This window comes from Anabas testudineus, chromosome 2 (assembly GCF_900324465.2).
Source record: "Anabas testudineus chromosome 2, fAnaTes1.2, whole genome shotgun sequence".
Taxonomy (NCBI): domain Eukaryota; kingdom Metazoa; phylum Chordata; class Actinopteri; order Anabantiformes; family Anabantidae; genus Anabas; species Anabas testudineus.
Window position 1 is genome coordinate 14,993,316 of NC_046611.1, and position 25,149 is coordinate 15,018,464.

Consider the following 25,149-nt stretch of genomic DNA (forward strand, 5'->3'; position numbering starts at 1 on the left):
GCCAAAATAAAAAAAAAAAAGAGCAGAGCAGAAATTTGATATATAAAAATGAAATGAGACACAACTGCTGGCAGATCGTCTGCTTCGCTCTCTGCTGCCAAACATTTCTGTTCATCACCGAGTGGAACAAAGTCCAAAAGCGATCTGTTATTCAGAAATAACTGCTCATCAGTCTGCTCACATAACCGCCGCACTGAATCCTTTCTTCATAATCACCAGAATGGCTTCAGGAATTAATGAACACACACACACACACACACACACACACACACACACACACACACTCATTGACATAATGCGAACAGCTCTTAGGAGACATAAGTGCAGGCAAGGACACTCACTCAAAATGTCCAAATTTGACCTCGGAGTGATAAAAATACAAGCTCACACACAAACACACACACCTGAACTACAGATGTTCTGGACAAACAATCAAGTAGTTAGAGGTTTTTTCAGACTGGTCACTCATCAGGTTTCTGTACTGCAGCTCTGTCGGCCAACAGGTCTCACACACACATCATATGTAACATTATGTCCCAAAAACACGTTTGAATAAATATTTTTAGCTAAATAAGCGCCTGGATGCCTGCTAATATGTCGAGTGCGGTGAGATATAGATTTTTCATACATAACTATAAACACGGTACCTTTTAAATATCAGTGTGGTGAAAACAGAGAAGCTCAACCTGCAGGAGGGTTGACGGAGTAAATCGAAAGCTGAGAACATGTAGCTGACTCTACACCCGTTCCCACACCTCTGATCAGCTCTCCAGAGCCCGCTACATGCCTGATTATTTTCTCCAGGAGCCAGTTCACCTCTGGCAAAAGGAACCAGAGGTACAAAACAATTTCTGACCTTTGGTTTCCTTCTAAAAATATATAACGATGCAGAGTTTTGTTTGCACAGCTAGTGTTGCTAGAAAAGAAGTTCACTGTGCCATGATCTTTGTTTCATTTGCAATTTTCCTGGTTTTCTGCATAAATGAAAACATCATCTCAACAGAGAGGTTAAGGTGGAAGCAGCATCATATTGAAAATCAAAGACGTCATGATTCGTCTCCTTTTTCTTTGTGTTTTGTGTTCAGTATCTGTTTCAGTCTAGTTTACCTTCACCATAAATGCTGTTGTAAACATCACTCAGCATTCATTAACGCTGCTCCAGGAGCAGCATTCGTTCTTGTTCAGGCTGGTGTTGCTCTTATTACACATGGTTGATCCTCGTGTGACAGCTCAAAGCAACAAACTACTGCTCACGACAGAGATGACAACAGGTTCATTAGCACTAGCAGTTCCTCCACTAGCCTCAATACAAATTTCCAGTTGTGTTGTTTAATTAAATATTATTATATTCAGGCACATGTTTGTGACCATTTATTTTCAGTAAGGCTCCAGCTTCATAAACAACCCGTGAATTTCCCAGGTAGTCAGAACGAAAGTTCATGTCTTCCCCCTCAGCCAGTCAAGCTGGTGTCACAGTGTCTGTCACTCATGTTGACGAGCTGACGTTCAGCCTGAGCCTGAAGCAAACTGCTGCTGCAAAACTTTCACAGAAGTAAAAAGTTGGCAACAGAACACACAGATAGACGCTGAGGAACCCAACACAACGTCGTCTGTGACATTAAGCTCTTTCCACATCTCGCTGAGCTCCGAGTGTTTACAGGGACTGTTCCTCAGCGGTTCAGTCTCCGTCCTCTCCACCTGCTCACACAGTCTTATTTCTTGCAGTAACAGCTGACCGCTGCAAAATGAGCAATCTGTCTCCTGACTCCTACTGCTTGTCAACCTGCTGCTGTTGCTAAGCAACACCAGAAAGCCGGCCTGAAGTGCACAAGTCAAAATGTTTTTTCAATTTAGGGACCGAGCTGAGCGAGCTGGGAACACGGTCGTATGTCAGAGTCTCGGGGCAAAGCGGGAGAAAAAGAACAGGAACATGGCTGCTGGTTTTCATTTTCATTTTAAAAAGTCCCGGCTCATGTTATATTTGACATACAACATTTCAGAGCTGCTCTTTGTTGTTGTAATATACAGTAAATCTCACATGATACCGAGATAAAGTAATTCCACTGTTAGCAGGTTAACAACTAGATAATTACAAGGTCATCAACACTAACATGGGGTTATTATTGCAGAAAAAGTTAATTAAGTAACTATGTTTAGGTTTTTAAATTATTCTGCAATAATATCTTAAGTCGCGCCCCCTCTCTCTTCATCACTGCAGATATTACTCTAATCAAGAAGGAGAAACAGGCAGTTTTTCTTTTTACAGCTCTTTTATCAAACATAAACCAGCCCTCAGTGTTTGGTTTCCTCATTACCACCCATGGGTTTTTGGCCTCCTGTTACTTAGATATACACAACACATTACTGTAAGTGCTCTCAAGTGCTGTTGAGTAACCACAGCCGAGGACTTTGGCAATTAGACCTCGCTGATTTGATTTGGAGCACAAATAGGCCAGTGAAGAGATAGGAACAGCCCCCCGGGGATCTGGACACTCCAGTAGTGGGAAGAAGCGAAGTTACAGTCGACACGCCTGGATCAGCTTTCAGGACAAGGCGCCCGTAGTTGTGCAATTTGCACAATCATAGGTCTGAAAGGCAGAATGACAGAAGCAGATATATAAACAGCACTCTCAACGAACTCACTTGAAGGATTCAAGTCAGTGTACGTGAATAGAAGGGGATTCTGACCACCGTGCAAAGAGGAACTGAGGGAAAAGATTCAGTAGGAATTTAATTTAGTTTAACTCTTTACTAAACTTTAGTCAAAGCTTCATTTGATTTGGATTGTTTGATATTCTGCTTCCACTCTCGTCTCCCCCCGATCATCCTTCGTTTAGGTCACATTTGAGGAAAAACATAAATCTGAATAGTTCGTCACCAAAGTGGACATAAAAATAAAAACAGTGAAAACTGGTCTGAAATGAATGAAGGGAGTTAGAGCCCGGTTTGGTCTGATGGTGGTTTAAAAGCAGAGTAGATCATGTCAGAAAAGTGTGAAGTAACAGTATAAAGTCAAGACAAGACCCCTCCACCCTGAATATTACAGAGAAAGACTATATCTAAGTCTATCAGACAATTATTTAAGTGAAGTAGAAGCAACCCCTCAGTCCCGCCACATTTATCAGCGTCCTCCTCTGCTCCTGTGAGCTGAAGGAGAACTGTTTCCAGTAGAAACCGTCTAAACATCACCATGGTTTCTGGATCTGTATTCAGCCAAGGAGGGAAGAAGAAAGCAAGGGGAGAACAGAAGGTCAGAGGGGGACAGAGAGGGAGAGAAGAGAGGGCAGATAAGAAGGGAGACACTTAAAAGAGCGAGCAGCAGCGTTTGAGATGAGCGCTGCATACCAACGAGGAGGCCTGCAGGGTCACAACAAAGCTCCGCGATCAGCGTCAACAAGGCTGCGTCTCAGCTATTCCCTCTGAAGCCGCTACTGACCCCGAAACAGTCTCTGATGACGGCGGCTCTGAGCCGCTCTGCTTCTGAACCTCAGTCACACTCAGCTCACATCAAAACAAAAACACTGAGCACAACACGTTTTTCAATCTTCAGTGCAGCATTGAAGTGGGAGAGTTGGGGAATAAAACTGGTTTTTGGGGACAGTCTGGCCAAAAATGGGAACAAGAGATTAGATCAGGCTGTTTGGAAATGCAGTCCTCTAATGGATCTTAATAAATCACCACGTGTTGTTGTGTAATTTCTCCAAAGAAACTGATTCTCAGTCTGAGCTGATTGTGATTTATCACAGAATAATATGAATGGAGGCAAATTGTTGTCTTGCACAAACGTTGTCTGTTTTCAATTGAAAGTGGTCACGGCCACATCTGGACAACCTCTGGTGAGCCCTGCTCTGTCAGCATGTTAAAGGTAACTCCCTTAATGTGTTGGCATTGAGCTGAAAGACAAGTTAGTGGAAAGCTGTCAGCTGATTGCTTTGTTGACTACTGTTTGTGAGGAGGTACTTCGAAGTTTGCAAATTTATTTATTTTACATTTATCTGAATCCTGAGAGAGACCTGAGAACATACAGTGTAGCTGGTCCTTATGTATGTTGATGGTACAGTGACATTATTAATGAGTTAATAACAGCGACAGACAAGATTCATCTACAAGAGAACATGAAGGAATCACTGAGGTGACTCGGATTCTTAAAGTCTGCACTTGATTTCATGACAATCCATCTCTGTGTTATGAAAATAGTTCACTCTGGATCAGGGCTGGGAACTTTTTACATTCTTCAGCAGAAGAAAACATCAGCTCTGATACCAAAACAACTCTTTAACTTCAACCTTACTTTGAGAAAAACATATTTCCTCCAACAAAGTTTTCTGCAGAGCCAAAGTTTCAAATTGCAGAGGAGACTCTGACTACTGTATCAAATATCACGTGGAAGAGCATCATGTACAGGACTGATGATGGGATGTTTGATTCCAGCTCTCTGTAGCTGACAGTCTGGTACTGGGTGCTGCAACTCTAGTTTTGCTGACAATGCATTTATGCATGTGTGAGTGTTTATGTGAGTGAGCCTCATAGATCAGAATCAGTGTCAGTTCTACTCTCTCACTCTCTTTAGAATAACTCTTATGTTTGCAATCTCATCAGGTGTGTCTGTATGTGTGTGTGTGTCTGTGTGTGTGTGTGTGTGTGTCCATATTTGCATGTTTCCCATCTCTCCATCACGCTCTCTTTAAACTCCGTCTGCAGCAGGAGCACCTCTGTGAGGATGGATGAGAGTTTTGACAGGGTCTAAAGCCTGCAGCCAAAACACAGCTCGACACAAAGACGCTCCGACTCTCTAATTGCATCATTGTGTCAAACCGTTGTACACAACAGTGAAATATTCAGCCTCGCTGCACAACGCTAAGACAGCAAACTGCAGCTGCATGAATGAGGCTGATGAACAGCTGCCGTGTGTGATTTTTGTCAGTGTGGCAGCTCCTGTATATTTTAAACTGTCCAGAAATCTTAAATATAATAATATATAATAATATTTCTTTCTTTTTTTGAAGAAAAGAAAGAATAGCAACATGCCAACGCTCCAATAAATCTAACTAAAAACAAGGAGACTGGACTAACTGGATTATCCATCAGCAGATAATTTCACTTTACTGCAGTTGGTTTTCATATAACCCAGTGAACTGGAACCAGCTCTTTACTGGGAGGAAAGCTCTAAAAACACACGCTGCCTTAACTGAGACCTGTGGTGTGAATTATCTGCAGTTTGTAGTTAATGGGCGACACGTGCAAACCACACTTAATCATCCTTTAATCAGTTTAAAGACCCCAAAAAAACACATTAAGAGATTTAAATGTTGAATAATCTGAAAATCTGACTTCTCTTCCTCCTTCTTCTTATCTTGGAGCAGAACTCTGCATGCACCACTTCTGTGCATATAAACAAAACAAGTATCTTTTACTCGTGTTTTGTTTCTGCAGCTGCTGGAGAAACAGCCTCCAGCCATGTTTCTTTAACCACTAGTATTATGTGTCCAAATGTGAAGCAACGCCTGCAGGAAGAGATGGCAGCTGATAAGTACTTTGGTGAAATTAGAAGTTTTGTGTATTATATGTGTCAGTGTTTCACGTGCAGGCTTGTTGGCAGCAGACGGTTTGGTTTTATTGGCTGTGTTAACTTCAGCACCGAGGTGCGCTGTTGGCAGAGTGAGAAGTGGAAGTTTATGCCTTCAGGTCCACGATGCTCACTGTTCAGCGCGTCTCAGCAGGCGGCTTGACCACAGAGACCATCAGAGCAGGAGAGACGCTGGCCTCCGTTCTTCACAGTGACCATGTCAGCGCCCTGAGTCCTGCTTTAATGACTGACGCATTTATCAGGCAAAGCAGGCAGCAGCATCAAAGTGCTGAGTGTCTGGATCCGGCAGCACACTAAGTGTGAACATGGCTGCAGACGAAGGAGCAGAGCAGAGAAGGAACAATCAATCGCATTTACCTGAAGAGAAACCGTGTGATTGCTGAAGTGCTGACGTTGATTGGCTTGACTTTTATATGACTTTACGATCACGCAGAGAGGACCCCAACCAAACCTCAGGCAAATACCTCTTCTCTAAATCTAAGTCTTAGAACAGCTGCAAGAAAAAGCAGAGAATGTTTCACGCTGTGATGCACTTTCCGTTCTGACCTCTGTCCTGTACAACATTAAAATCACCACGTGGCATTAATCTTGTGGCTGATCGCAGTGGTTTATCTGGTCTCTGATGGACAGTTTCAGCTATTTTTAATCCGAATTTCAAAAAATCTGAAATTTGGGCTCCATGATTTTTTTATTTGGCCAATACACACAACATTTTTTCAAGTATTTTCCAATTCTAGCTTCTGAATCGTTATTGGTTGTTTTTATTTGGCAGTAAAACATCCAGATCTCTGAGTTTGTCAGTCCTGCTCAGCATATATCAGCATATAATCACACACATCATATATTCACAACAAAAACTTTAAATGCTGGAAGGAAAATGAAAAAAAAAACAAAACTCTCACACACTGATTGAGGTCGTGTGATGTTAAATGGATGTGTTTTATACTGTTGGATGAACAAAAGAGAAATCTGAAAATACGAAGCTGATCCTTCAGGAAGACTATATGTGCAAATGTTTTTTTAAATTAATTAACAAATAAATAGGTCAATGCTAGATAATGAAAATAATCATTAACTGTCCAACTATTAGCATCATCACTATTTTTCTGTCACAAAAATAGAACTATATACACTCAATATAATACACACAATGTCACTGTGGGAAAAAAGGTTTACAGGTAGAATTGATCATTGCACATCATGCAGGTTGAGCTGTGACTGCTCCAGTGTCCAGTTTTTCATGTGTCCCCTTCAATTATTTGCCCCAGTGACCTGATAAGTGAGGCCTTTACTTCCAGAACCTCCTGTACCTGAAGTAACTGCAGACATTTCTCCGCTCTGCTCTTCTTCTCCACCACCTTCATGTTCTGTGAGAGCTGCTGCTGACAGATGAGCATGGCTGCCCACAAACCAGCCCGAGTGTTTATGATTTCATTAAGTCAGCTGTAAAGAACAGTCACCTGCTCGTTGTCTCATAATTGAGGGTAACCACAGCAGAAACACTGTGTGCAAAGCTAATATTTGTTTTTAAAAGAACAGCGAATGTGCATCAGTGTGTATCTCAGCCTGTTAAGGTGTGTGGTGGGTGTTCATTAGCTGGGAAACTGTGGTGCAAACTGTTTTGTGGCCTGCGGCTGTGGACTCACCAGCTGTGAGATCAGCCTACACTTCCAGTGAACTGACCCTGTGGTCAACTGGTCTGCCCACGCTGTGAGTGTGAGTGCGTGAGGAGACACATTATCCACATGCAGCGGTGAATACGAGCTATTCAACCCACACGCCGTACATCGCACAGACTGACAAAATCCAGCGATTGTTCTTGGAGATCTCAGTCTGGTCTGCAGAACCAGAGCACTTCTGAAATGTTGATCTACACTGCAGGCTTGTGGGGATACTGTACATTACTACACTCGACCTCTGACCTCCTGTCACTAGTGATGAATCACTCACTTGTGCCTGTTTAAGCGCTGGGGGTGACAGCAATGCTTTTTACTCAATGTGATTCTTTATTGATCTACATGGAAGACTTCCTTTCGTCTTGCCCTCCTTCCTTTGTGTCAGTTCAGAGGTCAGGGTCAGAGCAGTTAATCTTAGATCTAAAATCTTATCTTAAAGAAGGTTTCAGGGGTCAAAGATGCTTCAGGAGAAGTCCCGGTGAACAAAACGTTAGAAACTTTAGGAACTGCACCTTGGAAGTACTTGAAACAATCACAATATTCAAGCTGGCTATAATAATTAGAGGGATTTCAAATGTCCAGAGGTTTAATTAAATGTAATTATTAAAGTCCATTAACAGTAAGTTTGAAGTGTCTATAGAAGCTTACAGCTGCTAAAAGAGACAGTCCTTCAGGACTCTATAGGTTGTTTGTACCAGCTGCAGATGTATTAACACTGGGTAACGTCTAGCAGCTGTAAACATGACATGGACATGTAGCATTGGGTTGCAAAAACTTTCTTAGGACAGGTTAGGTCAATAAAGCTGAGGACTTTCTCACAGGAGACCAGCGATTGACTATAGTTTAAAAAAAACCTTCTGTTGTTGCCGAGACTGAGCCTGGCAGCAGGTTCTGTAAGTTTGAACAGTTTATTTAGTAGAAAATTCAGGCAAAGAACAGAACAAACATCCAACTACTGAGAACAACTTAAACTCCCCAGTACTTGACACCAGTACACATACAGCTACAGCTATTTTATCTCCAAATTTAAAGTCAAACACTGTGGGAAAATCCATCTACACAGTCTCTCTCAGAATCAAGTTTCCCCTACAGAGATGCTCGGGGTGAATGGCGCAGGTAGAAAAATGCAACGAACCAGCACTGAATGCATGTGAAGTGGCTGACTTCATACTCTGAGAGCTTAATTACAATTTGTGTGTGAGGCAGAATTTAATTACTGGAGCAGGTTATGAATCTGTATCAGGTGCAAGGAGGAAAAAAGGCTGAACACAAAAACATCAAGTCTAAGACAAAGTCTATACAGCTTCTTTGTGCCTAAACCAAACAGCTATGTTTGCATAGTTTAATCCAGCATTTCTCACAATATTAGACAAAAACATAATAATAATAATAACGCTTCACATTATATGATTACTGAACACAGTACACACACTACGATAATAATGGGACTTCTACAAATGATAGTTTTTGAAGTACTAGCTGCCACGTCGGCTCTTTAAAGCTGCTGCAGCCCCTCGTCACTGACACCAGCTCAAGGCCTTTTTCACATCGCTTTAAAAAAGCAGAGTTGTTTTTAAAAACACTTTTAACAATTCAATACATTGTGTCCCTTCACTCCAGAGGAGTTTGTTCAATCTGTTCTGTTGGTTTCCAGTAAAACACTTCAGGCTAATAATTCCTGACAAACATTTACAACTTCGGCAAGTTCAGACAAAAACTTTTCAGTAGATCTTCAACGTTTGTCTCTCTCTCTCTCTGCTGCTGCGGTGCTCACTCGGCCAACCGAGGCCTGAAGGCTCAGTACACACAGGAATGTCATTAGGGCGTTTTAATGTTCCTCGTGTGTTCGGGCTTTACCATTATGGAATGTAATGGTGAGAGTGGAACAAACAAAGGCCGCCTTTCACTGTGAATGAGATCGACTGAAAGTCTCAGTTTTCTCTGGATGCTCGCTGACGTCTGAAAAGCACATCAGCAACAGACGACTCATAACGTATGAGAAGTTCAAGTAAAAGTTTTTTGCTTTCAGAGTTACACAAGGAAATTGTAGAGGGAAGGAAAGTAGGAAAGAAGAAGGGAGGAGGAAAAAAGTGAGAAATGAATAATGCAAATAGGAAAAAGTGAAAGAAATGTTAAGAACAGGTAGAAGAGATCATGAAGGTAGAAATAGAAAGAAAGAGAAACGAGAAACCACAGAAGGAAGAAGAGAAAGAAGGTAGAGAGGGTTGAAAAGCTCATGATTCATCTCTTTTCCACCATTTAGAATTTTATATGTTTTATTCTAGTTTGATTCAATCACTTATAAATGTCATTGTAAACAGCATTTATGAATATTAAGCTCTTTGGCCTTCAACGGGAAGACGAATAGAAAAAGTGAAAGTAAAAGATTAGGGAGGAAAACAGCAGCGAAATTAGGTGACGTGAAAAGAAAGAAAGAAAGAAAGAAAGAAAAAGAAAGAAAGAAAGAAAGAAAGAAAGAAAGAAAGAAAGAAAGAAGGCGAGCATGAGAAAAGCATGTAAAGGTGTGGAAATAAGTAAAATCTGAAAATATAAATGTAAGAGCAGCTGTAAGTGGTACAGTACTCTGTTCTCCAAGGTAATCATTTGCTTGGATATAAAGCATGATGTGAATTTTTTAGAAACCCAAGGCGATATTTAAAACCAGATTCACTCCTTCTGTGGTCACGTTGGCAGACAAACCTAAAGTCCATTAACAGATCCTAATGTTTCAGTCTGGATTTGTTTCCGTTGAAAGCTCGACGCGAGCTGACCACATAAACACTCTGGACGCTTCTGCTGTTTTCTGGCAGGAATCAGCTGCTCTGAAACTTGGCCTCGACTGAAATGGGGACGAGATTCAGATGACGGCAATCGACAGCCTCTTAACTGAATCCGTGTTGTTTACTGGGGCTCGGGAGCTCGCAGATGTATTTCAGATCCACACTGAGCAACTGACTGTGTTTACTCTGGGATCTGGAAGCTTCCTATGCAAACTGTGGGTAAACGTGAACATCTGTACACAAGCTCAAACACCTGCTGGCTCCTAATTCAGAGGCTGTGCAGCCTGAAATCAACAATTTAAGATCATGTCACAAGAGATTAACGGAAACAGAAACAGTCCCAGAAACCAGGAGGCCCAGTGATATAACTGTAAAACCATGTTCAGGTACGATTAACATCACAGGGAAAAGTGGAGAAGGAAATATTCACAGTAATTCATCATCTATGATGGAGTTTTAAGTGCGGTGTAAAAACAGGTCAGTGAGAGAAAGACAAAAGAGAAAGATACATTCTCCACAGAGGTGACGGTAAAAAACTACAGGCTGAGGTGAATCGCAGTCAAACATCCTCAGTTATAATTCAGTCAAATGTGAAGATAAAGTAATGAAACACATGCGGATATTATTCAGGGCGACTCTCTGATGTTCATCCAACATACACCTCCATAAATCGACTTCATGAAACAAGTCAGAACTCATCTCACAATCAACAAGTTTTTAGGTTTACTTCAGCATCAAAGTATCGGTGGTCTGTGCACTGCAAACAAGAACCGCTAACTACCTCTTTACAGCTAGTAAACATGATCAGGTTTCCTCGCAGCAGAGTGTAGCTGGAGGCAAAATTACAATAATCAAAATTTTGATTAATGTCGGCCATTCTTTGTGCAACTCGGGCGCCCAGCAATGTAGCAGTGATATTTTTAGTAGGTGATGAAGCCTGAAGTTAATGTTTTCCATTGTTTTCTTCTGTTTTGCGTCCAGCTGGCACTGTGATGTAATCATAACACAGTCTGTTATATGATCCATAGATAATGTAGGTAATTAACTTTGTTGACTTTTCCCAAAGACAAAACCATAAAACAACAATGGATACAGTTACAGGTGATGTTTCTACCTGCTCATGGCAGCGCACAGACGACTGTTTTCACGACCTGCCCACAGGAAGACTTCCACAAACCGGCCAATCAGAGCAGAGTGGAAGGGGGACGGGGGGCCTTAAAGACACAGGAGCTCATATAAGCCCTACTAGTCTCCACGCCAGAAGACTTGTTGCATAAAGAGACATTCAAATCATATAATCTTATATCTTATCTTATCAATAAATAAAACATAAACTCTATATGAGTTGTAATATGATCACTTTAAAATCCCATCACCACCCCGACAGAACTAAATCACTGTTGAGAATTAAAAGTTTTGTTCTGTTAAAAATTAAAAGTTCAACAAAAATGTTATTGAACTCAACTCCTTGATGTTTCTGAAGCAACAAGCAGCAGTACAGTCAATGTGTACATTTACATACAGATTTTATGTACTGTATAAGTCAAATATGAATCTGCTTCACTTCAGAAAGTTCATGGTCATTACAAATATCATCAGTTCAGTTCTAGACAACGCAAAGTAAACACAAAACACACACACACACACACACACAATGCGTGCAGATGTCCTCAGTAAGCATGTTTCCCCTCACTCGTACACTCAGCTGCATGTGCAAGCTGATCCTCTCCAAGCAGCGTGGTGGGAAAGTGTTCAGGATGCAAGGCTGAGCAGGGAGGAAGCAGCTGGAGAGTGTGATGTGATGCAAGGTGGAGGAAATCCAGGGAATTAGACAGGATATGTGCGAAGAACAGAAAGTCTGCAGATGTCCGAGCAAGGAGGATACTTCTACTGAGGGATCTCTTAAAGAAGGAGGAGGTAGTGTCGTCTGTTTCAAGTAAAAAGCAAGAATACATGTTTCAAATAGGATTTAAAAACTTGTGTTGTGAAAGAGCCACAGTTCCAGGATTGTGCATCAGTGGGAAAGTATAACCCACATCTGTGACCTTTTGAGTTCAAATACTACTGTGTTCATTACACTACAAATCAAAAAGCACCGTAAATGTCGCTGTGTTTGTGTTTTAAGTGCCATGATAGTGAGGTTACAGCCACAGCAACGCACACACAGAGCAGCGGTTATCATTCACTGTGATGAGAGACAGCAGGAACTATTACTCAGTAGGGGGGAGAGTGGAGGGTAATTGCACAGTCTCCTTTGACTCTCAACACTTCCCCTCCCACTCCTGTTGAGTCCATCAACACAGACACACACACACACACACACACAGAGACACACACACAGGACGAGACAAGGAGAAACACTTCCAGGTTTTATCTGAGGGAGGAGAACGATCCAGTGAGAGAGAGCGAAGCTGAAACCCGGCCGACAGAGAGACTGAAGGAGACAACTGGAGGACAGGTGGAGGAGTAGTAAGGATTCCAGGTGTGCAGGGACTGTACTGAAGTGATACCCGTGAAAACATCCTCAATGAAAACTAGTATAACCTGATGAATGCAGCTCAAACACACTGAAATCTTTATTTAGCTCATTCATCATGACAGACAGAGGAGAAACATTAGGTAAAAGAAAAAAGACACAGTGGCTGAAAACATTGTGCATTTGCACGGCCGCCCTGTGACGGCACCAAACTGCACAATGAAAATAGTAGAATAAAGATACAGCGATAGTCACAATACAATAAGACACAATAACATTAATTAAAGACAGTAGTGCACTACTTGTATAAATATAGACAAGTATAATACATACATAAGAAAGCGAATCTACATGTAAAATAAAATGAATTGCACTGTGAATTGTGAAGAACCTTCCTCCACACCACATGTGCAGCATGGACGCTAGGCAGAAACGTCTGTTTTAAAAATTCTTGAATTAGCTGCGTTCAGTCATTGTGCAGTTACAGATGAACAGCATAAGATTTGACTGCATCAGCAGCTTCACAACAGGGAGCAAACAAATCTTGTAAGAAGAAAAAAAAGGAGGGAGCATCGCCATGTGTCCTGCTCCAATTTCACTCCAGTACCACTCGCACCCTGAGCCTGAGCCTCAGCCCGTGGCCGATCCAGAACCTGTGTCACCTGTGTTCAACATGTTCCTCATGAAGCAGGGAATCACCTGGAGCTGTTTGTAGAGGCTGCCACGCAGGAATAACATCTCTAAAAATGAATAAGTCTTTGTAAGTCGCTCGTGCTGGACGTTGATCTTTGTTAATTCCTCACAGTTTCTGTGAGTCCAGCAGATTCGGGTCCTAACAGAGTGTGTCACCCAGACATATGCAGCTCTCTGAAATGCAAACGTTCAGTCTTCTGCAGATTTATAGCCCGTCTGCGGATATTTATGACTTGGGGAACAGATGAAAAGCCAACGATCCACATTATCTAAAGTCTCCTCTTCACCATTTTAACTGTCTGACATTGAGAAGATGAAAGATCGTCCATCATCGGTCTGCTTTCAACAGCTTTGTCAGAGTTTTTCTGGTTTGCAGGTAATAACAGAGTCTCTCTTTATCAGGCCAATTAACCCTGTCTGCATACCTGTCTGTCTCATCTCTCCTTCTTATTCATCTTTGTCCTTTTTTTCTTTCAGTAAACGTCCACCTGTCGTTCCGTCTCGTCACACTTCCTGCCTCTTTCACCAGGGCTCATATTACCTTCACCCTCATGCTTTCTTCTTATATATCGATATTTTCATGGGTTTATTTTTATTACATACGTTTCATCCCAGTGTGCAGCATGGTGGTTTCTGAGATATCTGCCTCAAAAGACATCTGTGGAGAAAACCACGTCACGGTTTTCCCAAAAGTGCTGTTTGCTGTTCAGTTTCCACCAGTTCAATGGAAACTCACTCGTCCCAAAAACTCTCTGGATGGTGCAGCACAGCTCTTATGAAGTCAACAAAAGCGTCCCCATGGATTCAGCAAAACTAAACAACTACAGCGATTTCATTTAATTCAGCTGATTTTACTCTGATAAAAACTGAGTTTGATGGTTTGTGGTGGAGTCTCAGCTTTAATGCACAAATAGTGCGTGTGCGGTTAGAGAGTGAAAATTTGCATCACTGATGCTTTAAATCCATATGAACATCCAGCAGGTGTTAGTGGGGTGGGGAGATGTCTGGGTTTAGTTTCTGAGCTCCTCACCGACTGATGTTTATGTAGGAATGTGGGCAGAGCGAGGATTAGCTGGGTAATCCCTGACCAGAACAACGCTGATCCTCAACCTCATCCCTCACACCTTCGGACACTAAGCTATTCAGACACTGCACAGGATACGTGTGTGTGTGTGTGTGTGTGTGTGTGTGTGTGTGTGTGTGTGTGTGTGTGTGTGTGTGTGTGTGATCACACTGTGAAGGTGAAGAGAAAGAGACAATTCACAATGAAGAAGAACAGAGTTCATTTATATCAGTGAAACTGGTAGAGCACTCCAGCAGTTTGTCACCATACAGCCCAGCATTCATTAGGCACATTAGAAACAAGCAGTGTTTCCTTTCAATTTGGAAAGTCGGTGGAGCCTCATCAACCTTGACCTCAACAAGCTGGTAGTTGTATTAATATCCTGATTATTAGCAGTCACTTCTTATATATGTGTCATTAAAGAAGCCGTACACACAGTACTTTACAACGTCTCTCTGTGGACATGTTGCATTTGTAGGAGCAAATTATACAGTGTTGACATCTTTCATGTTGTCATATTGGTAAAGAACTTATTTCTGGGGAAACAGAAAGGGAATTTTGTCTTTAATATCCTGTAACTTTGTAAGATACCAACTTGATTTAGCTTTGTGAAACTGCTTAAGTTTCACATGAGCCTTGTTGCATGAAACAAGAGACCAACATGTCCCCATTTCAACAGCAGTCGTAGTCTGGGTGATACTGAACGTTACAGTTTCCAGTTTCCTATTGTATTTATTTCACCTGACATTTATCATGTTTCCTACTAAAGATATACGTTTGTTTTCTAAATGTTATTCCTAGAGACCAAAATGTTGATTTATTCCGTTTCTGAAATAATAAAAACTATAAACTAATCCAGATTACTGCTCATTCGCCTCAGTTCACCAGGACATCGCCTCCTCTTTCAAAAATAGTGTTTGCTTTGTTCTGTCTTTGGCAGCTCGTCCTCGAAGAGAACAATGAACTCATTGTCGAGAACTCCTAATTAACTCTGTGTCTTCGCTCAGTTTCCAATGTCAGGACACGTCATGTATTATCATTTATTTAATGCGATACAGCTGCTGGTTATTATTTCAGCAGCTCTTTATAGCGTCGCTGCACACTTTTATAGATCTATTAATGTGGCATTCTGTTTTAGAGAGAATGAAGAAATAAAGTTGCTGGTTCCTCTGGTAACAGGATATCTGCTGATGCTTTGACTGAAGTCTGTGTTTCGGTGCTGGGTTTGGTGACCTTTCACCTCTGCTCTTTGTCCCTCCTGTTCTTCATACAGTGCCTGGATTTCAGCGAGGGCTCGGTGACGGGGGACATGTGCGAGGACCTCTGCGTCCTCGGCTTGGTCGAGTACAAACGATGTCTCTACTACGAGAACGGGAAGAAGGTGATCGAGGCGCGCTGGAGGGGAAACCCCATCATCCTCAAGTCCAAACTGGAGAATTTCTCCTCGTACGAACCACTGGGAATACTGGACTACCAGGTGATGTCTGCTCTCTGTGTCCAGTCTGTTATTTACGCAGCAGCATTTGTAATAATGAACGTCCTTTGTTCTGCTCAACAGGACACAGCAGAGGAGCTGTCCCCCCTCGATGTGGTTTTCTACGCCACTCTGGAAGTAAGACAGCTCGCTGACAGAGCGAGCACAGAATTCACTCTGATGTTTGTTGTTTGTACAGTAACAAAGTCAAGACTTTTCCAAAGCTTACAGAGCATATTCACTTGCTCTGACCTCAGGTACGAAACTCTCTGGGGCTGGCTGAAGAGGATGAGGATGAAGAAGGAGGAGGAGCGAACAGCTCGCTGGCCAGACTCTGGGGGAAGAAGCTGAAAAACAGAGACAGGAGTTACTCCAGAGCGGAGCTGTCCTCCCTCTGGTCTCTGCTGCAGCAGGAGGAGTACACCTTTCTCAGGTAGAACATCAAGAATAGCTTTCCTGAAAATATCCTGATGTGACTGTGTTGAACTGTGGCTCTGAGGCGAGGAGAGAGGCTTACTGTGTATTTATCCTGATTTTGTAGTAGAGTTAAAACATGCATGCTGTGGGAAACATCGGTGTGTTCAGTAAATGTAACTCAGAACACTGGCTTTTAAAATGTCTTGTAAAATGAGGAAATTTTATAAGATCTTTTCACAAGTTTCATGAATATTCAGAGAATCATCTAATAGTTGTTGAAATCTGACAGAATGTGTGACAGGCTGAAGAAAGATTCCTAAAGACAATATTAAAGTTTTCAGGCATCTATATACTGAATTCTTACCAAATAAACCTCCTTGAGGTCAGAAAAGTCAGACAGTGTTTGATGTGGACAGAGGTGGAGGATAAAACAAAAAAAGCGCCAGTGTGTTTGTAGTTGGAGGGCAGAGACGCTCAGACACCAACAGGCTGGAAGCCAAAAATACAACCGGCGAGACGAGGTGACCTGGTGCTGCTTATCTGGAGGCCTGCAGTGACAAATGGAGTAGAGGAAATAAAAAATGAACTGTGTGTGTGTGTGTACAGAGAAATAACACACCTGTCTGACCTATAAAGGCTGTCGTATGACGTCTTACTCTATCTCTGATGGCCTGCAGCCTCTTTGCTCTTATCATCTCCACTAATAACTGACTCATTCATCACTCGCTGTTTCATACTGAAAACGAGTTTGAGTCACTGGTGAAATGTGCAAAGACACCAGGTTCAGAAAAGAAGAAGAGGAAGAAAAAAAGAACAAACGCAGCATATATCCAGGATTTATCTGAAATGAAATCATGTCAGACATCTGAAGTCTTTCACCTCTCCCTGTTTAAAATCTCAAACCTTCATCCACTCACCTCTCTTCTCCAGAGTCCTGCAGGACCTCAGCACCCACGTGGCCAAGGTTTTGGGCTCCTGCGGTCATTTCTATGCTGTGGAGTATCTGTCTGCTGGACACGCCTGGGACCAGAACATCTTCTCCCTGGACGAAGTGTCCGTTTCCGGGCTGCAGGGTCAGGACCGAGCCGGGCCCCACAGCCGGTGGACCGCCAGGGAGATGGTCCATCGCATCGCGCTGAGTTTTCTAGACATGGTGTGGCACTTTGACAACGACTTCACCCACAAACTCCACCTGTGTGATATCAAACCAGAGAACTTTGCCATAAGGAACGACCTGACGGTGAGTTGTCATCATCCTCCACGGTGAAAAGTGGGCGTGAAGGGCCCTAAAGTCGACTGAGAGCGTAAAGAATACACAGAGGACAAAAGCAAAGCAGGAAGCTGGCAGAGGAGAGATAAAAGGAATGTTAGTGTTAGGAGCTATTAGAGAGCAGAGATGGGAATCAAAGAGTGGACACAGGACTACGTGAGGTTTTTCTTGAAGAGATGTTTCTTTTTAGCCTGAAGCCAAAGATACGAGCGAGCTGCCGGGAAGCAGAAGGTCACTGTGTATCTGCTGCAGGATGCACCAACACAGCAAACACACACAAATCTGCATTTGGCTGTTAAACAGTGTCTGAGCAGTGACTCGGTGACACATTTTTTGCAGAGGTAACCTGAACATCTCCAACTAAAAAAACATCTCAAACTCACAATCGACAAGCTCAAAACATCACATACATATTTTTTATATTGTAACAATACAAAAGACAGAGAAAGCTTGTGTTTAACCTTAAGTTGGAAAACATTTTAAAATGTTTTAAAATTAACTCACCCTGCTAAAGAAATCTCTAAAGAAAGCTTTAAAAATGTTATAATAATACATAGTTCTTGTGACTTCTTACTTCACATCTGAGAGTCAGTGTTGACTTTTCTATGAGACACAGCAAACAAAACAAAGCAGGACCTTGCGTCCTCCTTCTGTGTCTTCTCTCAGTTAAAATCGAAGCAGAGTTTCAAAGCGGAGTAATGCTGAGAAAATACAACAAAGGTCTGGTTGTTTTCTCAGGGTTATCAGAAGGATTTATGGTTTATGCAGCAGACTGAGCCAGACGGTCATTAATTCAGCACCATGTCAGGTCGAGCCAACAATCACAACTGAATCTAAACTATTTTATCTTCCACACTTCAGGCTGACGATCACTGGAAAATGAGCACTTAAAAAAAACAAACCCGGGGCCAAACGTGACATTTGTAGCTGAAACAAATGACAAGTAAACCTGAGGCTCATTATTTCTTCTCATTGTATTTGCAGGATTAGAGTTTATATATTAAATTGTTGACAAGGAACAGATTTAAAAGCTCACTATTTAAATGCCAACGTGGTAAATTGTTGCATATTAAACAAGAAGCACAGTGAAAGCAAAGGTTTGTTTGCAGCAGCTCTACAGTCTCCACACAGTGCTCATGTTTATTTCATATCTTGTATAGATTTTAATCAGTATCATAAATTTGCTTTAAAGCTTTAAAAAAACTCAGATATAAATATATATAATCATCACAGTATTTCTAAAATACAAATCTAATGGTGGCCTAAGAATTTTGTACAGTACTGTAGATAGAAAGTGTAAAATAAATATAGAAATGTAAAATATGTCTGTGTTGTTTATTTTCTAAAAATCTAGTTCTGTTTCATGTGTTCAGTCAAATCAGTAATAAAGAATCTTAAAAATACTTTCAGAACATCGGAAAATGTGTTATTTTAAATCCTGAATAATAATAATAGAATTATATTGAGAATAATCATAAATCACAGATGTAATTTTCCAAACATAATAAAGCTGTAATTTGTTCAAACTCATTTTTAAATTGTACACATCAACATACATACACAATCATTTTGTTTTGACATGACACCAATTTTTTTTTTTATTTATAATAATTTACTATTTCTTTTATATAAAGAAAGAGTCCACCTACGTGTAGATTTTTTTTTTTTTTTTTTTTTTAATTTTTTTTAAGTAGTGGAATCTTTAAAAAGGAGTAGCCTACTAACCATGTCTCCTGCAGGTTGTAGCGATCGATGTGGACATGGCGTTCTTCGAGCCAAAGATGAGGGACATCCTGGACCAGAACTGCAGCAGTGACGACGACTGTAACTTCTTCGACTGTTCGTCCAGGTGTAACCTGAGCAAGCGCAGGTGCAGCCCGCGCCGCAGGAACAGCAACCTGCAGGTAAGACTGAAGAAAATCATCACAGGAAAAAAGTTTTGAGCTACTTACACTTCCATTTCTATATATTTTATATTTTTATATTAAAACCTATTTCAGAGCAAAGGTATAATTAAGATTGGCTTCTTATTAATAAAGTCTTCACATTTTACACAAAAGCATGGTAATTATATCTGCTAATTTTATTTTAGTATTGTGACTTTAGGAACATGCTAAATAAATAGTTATTTAAGTTTAGTCTTCTCTGTTCCTTGTCTTTTATTTACTTTTCTCACATTCATTCTGCCTCTAAGTATTTGTGTAGTTAAATATATATTTTGCTATAAATATTGAGGTTTGTGGTTTTAAGAATATCAGATTTATTTATTATTTAATTTTAAACATTGATAGTGTTGCATTTTTAATCGAAAAAGAATAAAATTAAATGCACACTAGACATTTACAGACTTTCAGACACACTTTTCAAAATAAAAGTACCTTTTAGAGATCGAAAAACAAATGTGGAGGTAAAAATAAAAGCTGCAAAATTTTGATCTAATTAACTAAATATTGCTCTTCCTCCTTTTATTTCTATTCTCTTTGTTAATAATCTTTATTTATCTGAAACCTTTAGTTTTTTCCTTTTTCTCCTGTTGCTCAGACAAAAACATTAACATCCGAGGCTTTGACAAATTCAGGCTGCTCCACCCTGCTCCAAATAAGGTGGTTGATAAATTACATGGTTGGGTAATTCATCTTTCACAACATTTAATTATACGTGTGCATTGAAGAGCTGTGTGGAACTGCAATTACTGATGCGAGGAGGGTGAAACCTGCCGGTGTGTTTTATTTATTTATCTCAGATTACTGTCTAAGTGTTTTTCTGCTGCATTTCTGTTCCATTTCAAGAATCTTGTATTTTTTCTAATATATACTTTAAATTTAATGCAAGCTCATTCAATGTAGAGTTACCATCTTTTGCAATGATGTTACCGAAGATTTAAATTAAAATTTCTGTGAAATAAAATTTAGGAAAATACACTTTCAAAGAGGCAAAGAGCCTCTTCTTCTTATTATTATTATTATATGTTACATCAGATATCATCATCAACTAGATTTGGTTTTGTTTTTAAAATTAACTTCAAAAAATCCATTGTATTATCACAAATAATAAGAAAATAGTTGACATTTATATATTGATTGATGACAATATGTAATACCATTTATATTAATATAGTTCTTGATACAATCAAAACTCTAAATAATAATAAGAGATTAATTGGACTGTTCAGATGAGACTCTGACATTTCAGTAAAGTAAAGTAAAGCCATATTTGAAGTGTTTGTGCATCAGACTCCGAGGTAACGTGCGAGACACAAAAGCTATGCCGGACATCACCATCACTGCCATCATCACCGTGACAATGACCGGACAGACTCTCATCACCCTGTATCACATGTCATATGATATAAGATACCTGCATTCACCAGAGGAGAATGTGTGAATATGAGATGAAGGAAGAATAGTTTTCTACAGGTGATGACTGGACCCGATGGACAAACACACGACACTATGGCTTTAAGTTTTTACATAAATAACCTGAAATCAGTTTGTGAAATAAGGTGGATACAGCGATAGGCTTCTGTGAGACATTTGGAAATATGGATACAACCCTGAAAAAGAAGATTCAATATTAAAAAAGTAAACATTGTTTCATATTATTTCATAAACATTATAAAATAGTAAGATATAATGTAAATATAGGTTAAAAATAAAATAAAATAAAGAGAGGTATGACATCGAACAAAAATGTACCCACGTAAAAATAAAGAAAGACAACAGGGGAATCAGAGTTAAAGGAGAGAATGTAATGAAATACACAAGAGAAGAAGAACAAAGGGGAAGAAACAAGAAGTGAAGATGAGTGAAGACCGGACCAAACGCCAGCACAGGACTCAGGTGTTGATGTACGTCGACGATACACTGCTTTCCTATTGGTCCATCGGAAACTCCACAGGTGTCTCCTGAGCATGACCTCAGATGACCCTCCTCTTGTCAATCTTCACCTGAGATAAAAGACTCATTGTGTTTTTAATCAAGCGTCAGCAAAGTGATGACTGACTGATAATGAATAGCGAGGCGTCATCTACATAATGACATAGAAAAAACCCATTATATTCAGAATGATATTTCCTTTTTCTTTCTGGTCTGTTGTTTTCTTTTCTTTTGTCTTGTGTTGCTCTCTCTCTTGTCTTGGAACTCCATTTACATCTTTATTCCACTTACTTTTTGTTCTCGTCGTGTCCCTTCTTTTCCTTTTTTTTTTTTTCTTTTCAACCTCTCTTCTCTCACCTCTTCTTTCCTTCCTTACCTTCACTGTCATGATTTGCTCCCTGACATGCTGGTTTCCCACAGGATTATTGTAGCGCTCAGTTTTCCTCTTGGTTCCCTGTTCACCCCTGCTGTTTTGGTGCGGCTCACGGTTTCTTTTATTCAACTGATTACTTCCTGATAGAATGCACCTGCTCACTCATGTATTTATCCTGCCCTGTTTCATTTACTTGTTGCCAGCAGCCTGCCTCTTGTTTCTGTAAGTCTGCTCACTGTTATTTCTGCTGTAGACCTTGGACTTGATATAGGGACTTAAATTATGGATTTGAGGAGGATTTCCTGACTACCTATTGTATGATCCTGGATCCTTTAGATTCGATAGGATTTCTCTACCAGCAGAAAGACTGGCCTCACAGCCTCACATTCTTACCTTGTGTTTTGTTGTGGAGACATTAGTTACCTTTTTTGATTATCCATCACTTGTAAGTTCTTTTAGATAAAAGCATCTGTCAAATGACTAAATGTAACTACCCCAAGCCCCTCAGTGCACCTTTACATTCGTTACTTGCTATTCTGTTCAGTAAACTTCTTGAATTTGCCCGTTGTGCCTGCTATTTTCTGGGTCAAGTGAAAAGAACCATTACAAACCCTTATGTTCATTTTCAACGCTTCGCTTAATTGCTCTCGTCTGTTGTTTTACATTCTTTCAAACTCTCCGACCTCCTGTTATTCGTGCTCTGTCTGCCTCAATGTTTTTCAAATCTCCACTCGTTCTTTTTTCTTCTGTTCTTTAGGTAATCTGTGAGAAGATTTTCAGGCTGTGGTTTTCTCCCACACTGCTGGGGGTCAAAGCAGGTCTGCCGCTGCAGGTAGGCTATTTTTATTTGTTTACATTCAGATATAGCTAAATATTATATTTGATCACGTATTAACGGTGTTTTTCAGATAAAGCCATTTTAATTCTACTTAAGCATCTGTCCCTAGGCCATCAAGCTCCACAGAATTCTGTGTACAGAATGAAACAGCAGCAGAAATAGACTTCATAAATAACACAAGAGCTACTATATGGTAAAATTCACTAATGCACATCAAAAATGTCCTCTGTTTTTCCAAACAGGTGGAGCTGCAGCGAGCAGTGCTGGAGTGTTCGGAAACAGATGGAGGCGTGGAAGAGAGAGATGAAGATGGAGGAGGAGGAGGACAAGGAGGGGGAGGAGGAGGAGGAGGACAAGGAGGAGGAGGCAAAGATGTCCATCAGCGTCTCCTCAGTATCCTGAACCGCCTCCTCCAGGAGGAAAGGGCTTCAGGTGAAGGAGAGCACTGGGAGAGAAGAGGCCATGTCCACACTGCACTGAACTTCTGAAGAGGTGAATGGAAGAAGAAGATGCTCCTTGTTGTTCATCCTGGAATTTATGATACTACAGAGTCCTGGATGAACAGGAGCAGGGACTGTGATCCAGACCTGTAATCCAGCTCACCAAGTGAGTGAAAGAAAATCCCCACAGCAGGTTCAACATCTAGTGGAAAGACTGAAACCACTTCTATATACATTGTTAGGACACATACAAAGGTACAAAAACTAGATTTTGTATCCAGTGTCCACTGAATGCTTATCTGGGTATGAACTTTGAATGGAGATATCGTCACAGTGAATGTGGAAACATGCACGTCAGGACTGGAGTAGTCACTGACAGAGCTCAGTAATGCCTTAACTCATCAGAGAACTACAGTAGGCATTAGAAGGCGTGTACGGGAATCCTCTGATGTTTTCTTCCTTTACTAAAGCAGTATGTCTCAGTGAGATTTGTTGATCTCTCGTTTGAAGAGAGACTGTAGAACCTCAATGCTAAAAGCTGCAGGTAATCTGTACCTAAAATCAATTCACTTATGATTGTACTGGTGAGTTTTGTGCTTTTCATTCTTTATTTAATCGTTTCTAGGTTGACTGGAGGTTTTCAAGGCAGATAACGTATGCTGTTGGATGGAAGCTGCTAAATTGAATTATTTTCATTCTGAGAAGTTCCACGAGAATTTAGTTCCATAACATACATTGATTTGTTATTTTAAAGGGATAATTCAGCAGTACACTCAACAACTAGATGAGATTAATAATACCACTCTTACATATAGTACATATGAAGCTGACAGCTTAACTTAATTTAGCCTAGCAGGATCAGTGGGAAACAGCCTCTGTCTCTCAGAATATAAAATCCTCTGATCCAGACTTTAATCCTGATTGAACACAGTATCTTGTTGTACTGTATGTCTTTATACCACAAAGGCATTTTTTTTATATATATATATTTCTTCAACTACACTACTTAATTTATTTGTTTTAGTGTTTACATCTGCAGTACAACTGGATCTGACGGGCGCAGTGATATTGCTGAGTCAGCTTTATTTTAATGCACAGTCTCTCCACGGTCGGGCTTCTGTAAGAAGAGTAACTACATCTAGGTCTGTTTTCACATGTACAGTATGGTTCACTTAATAATAAAGACTGTAGTGACGTTTAGAGTTTTTGCTCTGTGTTTTCTCATGCGCTGTGCAGTAATGTATTAATGCATTTTAATTTATAACAACATTTGAGCAGATATGGCTTTACCGAGTGACCTGTGTTTTATCAATTTAAACAATCTTAATTATATGAATCAGACAGCTATTATCTTTCATCTTCTCCTCTATTTCAAGTCACTTTTGAGTTCTGTCAGAAGGCATCAAGTTATGTGTTGTTCATTGACAGTGTTGTTACTTTATTTTACTTAAACTAAACATGTCATTGAATTCAGACCAATCTAACACTCCTGATCTGTTTCACTGTGTCTAATGTGCCAAGAATAACTGGGCATAAGTCAGAAGAACTGTTTCACTGTGAAATCACTGTGTAAGGATAAAGAAAAGATTGTGTTTACTTCAAGGCACACATTTCTGAAAGCGTCTCAGACTAATTGAGAAACCAACTCAACTCTAAGCTTTAAGGTTCATGCAAGGCAGGAAAAACACCCCAACCGTGGTTTTCCCCTGACAGCAGTGATATAGATCTATAGCAGCTAGACGTCGGCCTTTGCAGGACAAGTTTCACTGTTACCGCAAAAAATCAAAGCAGAGAACAGAGAAGAGGAGGAAGCTGCAGGAGACAGCGCTGAGCGTTGAGACACAACACGTCAGAGGTGACCTCCATCCACCTGTACTCCGAACCATGAACTCACGGTTTTATTGACAAAACAGTGACACGTGAGACCAGGTTTAAATCTGTGGGCCCTGGTGAAAGTTCAGAGGAGATGAGAGAATGTCAAACACACCTGAAGACTGCTCACATTCAAAATGTTAAACCTATGAACCATCAATAATGTACCATGTACACGAGTTTCTATTGTAAGGTAGCGAGCAAGTGTTTCACAGAGTTTAAAGCTTAATGTTTGCTTATTAAAACAATCAAGATAAGTGTAAAGCAAAGTTCAGAGGAAAACTAAAAGACCAATGATGGAGAAACAGAAGCTGA

General features: G+C 40.5%; 3 protein-coding genes across 4 annotated transcripts in view; 1 reads left to right on the forward strand and 2 right to left on the reverse strand.

Annotated features, from left to right (window-relative positions):
• Nucleotides 1-24,162, forward strand: part of dipk1c (divergent protein kinase domain 1C) — a 34,738-nt gene extending 10,576 nt beyond the window's left edge. Inside the window, exons 2-8 of the mRNA XM_026362284.1 lie at nt 15,549-15,752; nt 15,834-15,887; nt 16,007-16,182; nt 17,097-17,406; nt 19,176-19,340; nt 22,442-22,516; nt 22,765-24,162. Coding sequence (XP_026218069.1) covers nt 15,549-15,752; nt 15,834-15,887; nt 16,007-16,182; nt 17,097-17,406; nt 19,176-19,340; nt 22,442-22,516; nt 22,765-23,010 — 1,230 coding nt within the window. The 3' untranslated portion in view covers nt 23,011-24,162. The remainder of the gene's footprint in view (nt 1-15,548; nt 15,753-15,833; nt 15,888-16,006; nt 16,183-17,096; nt 17,407-19,175; nt 19,341-22,441; nt 22,517-22,764) is intronic.
• The window catches only part of LOC113163505, a 1,294,879-nt gene that overhangs the window by 451,023 nt on the left and 818,707 nt on the right, over nt 1-25,149 (reverse strand). The window lies entirely within an intron of this gene.
• The window catches only part of LOC113163500 (NACHT, LRR and PYD domains-containing protein 12-like), a 664,684-nt gene that overhangs the window by 326,773 nt on the left and 312,762 nt on the right, over nt 1-25,149 (reverse strand). The gene's annotated exons all lie outside the window — the stretch shown is intronic.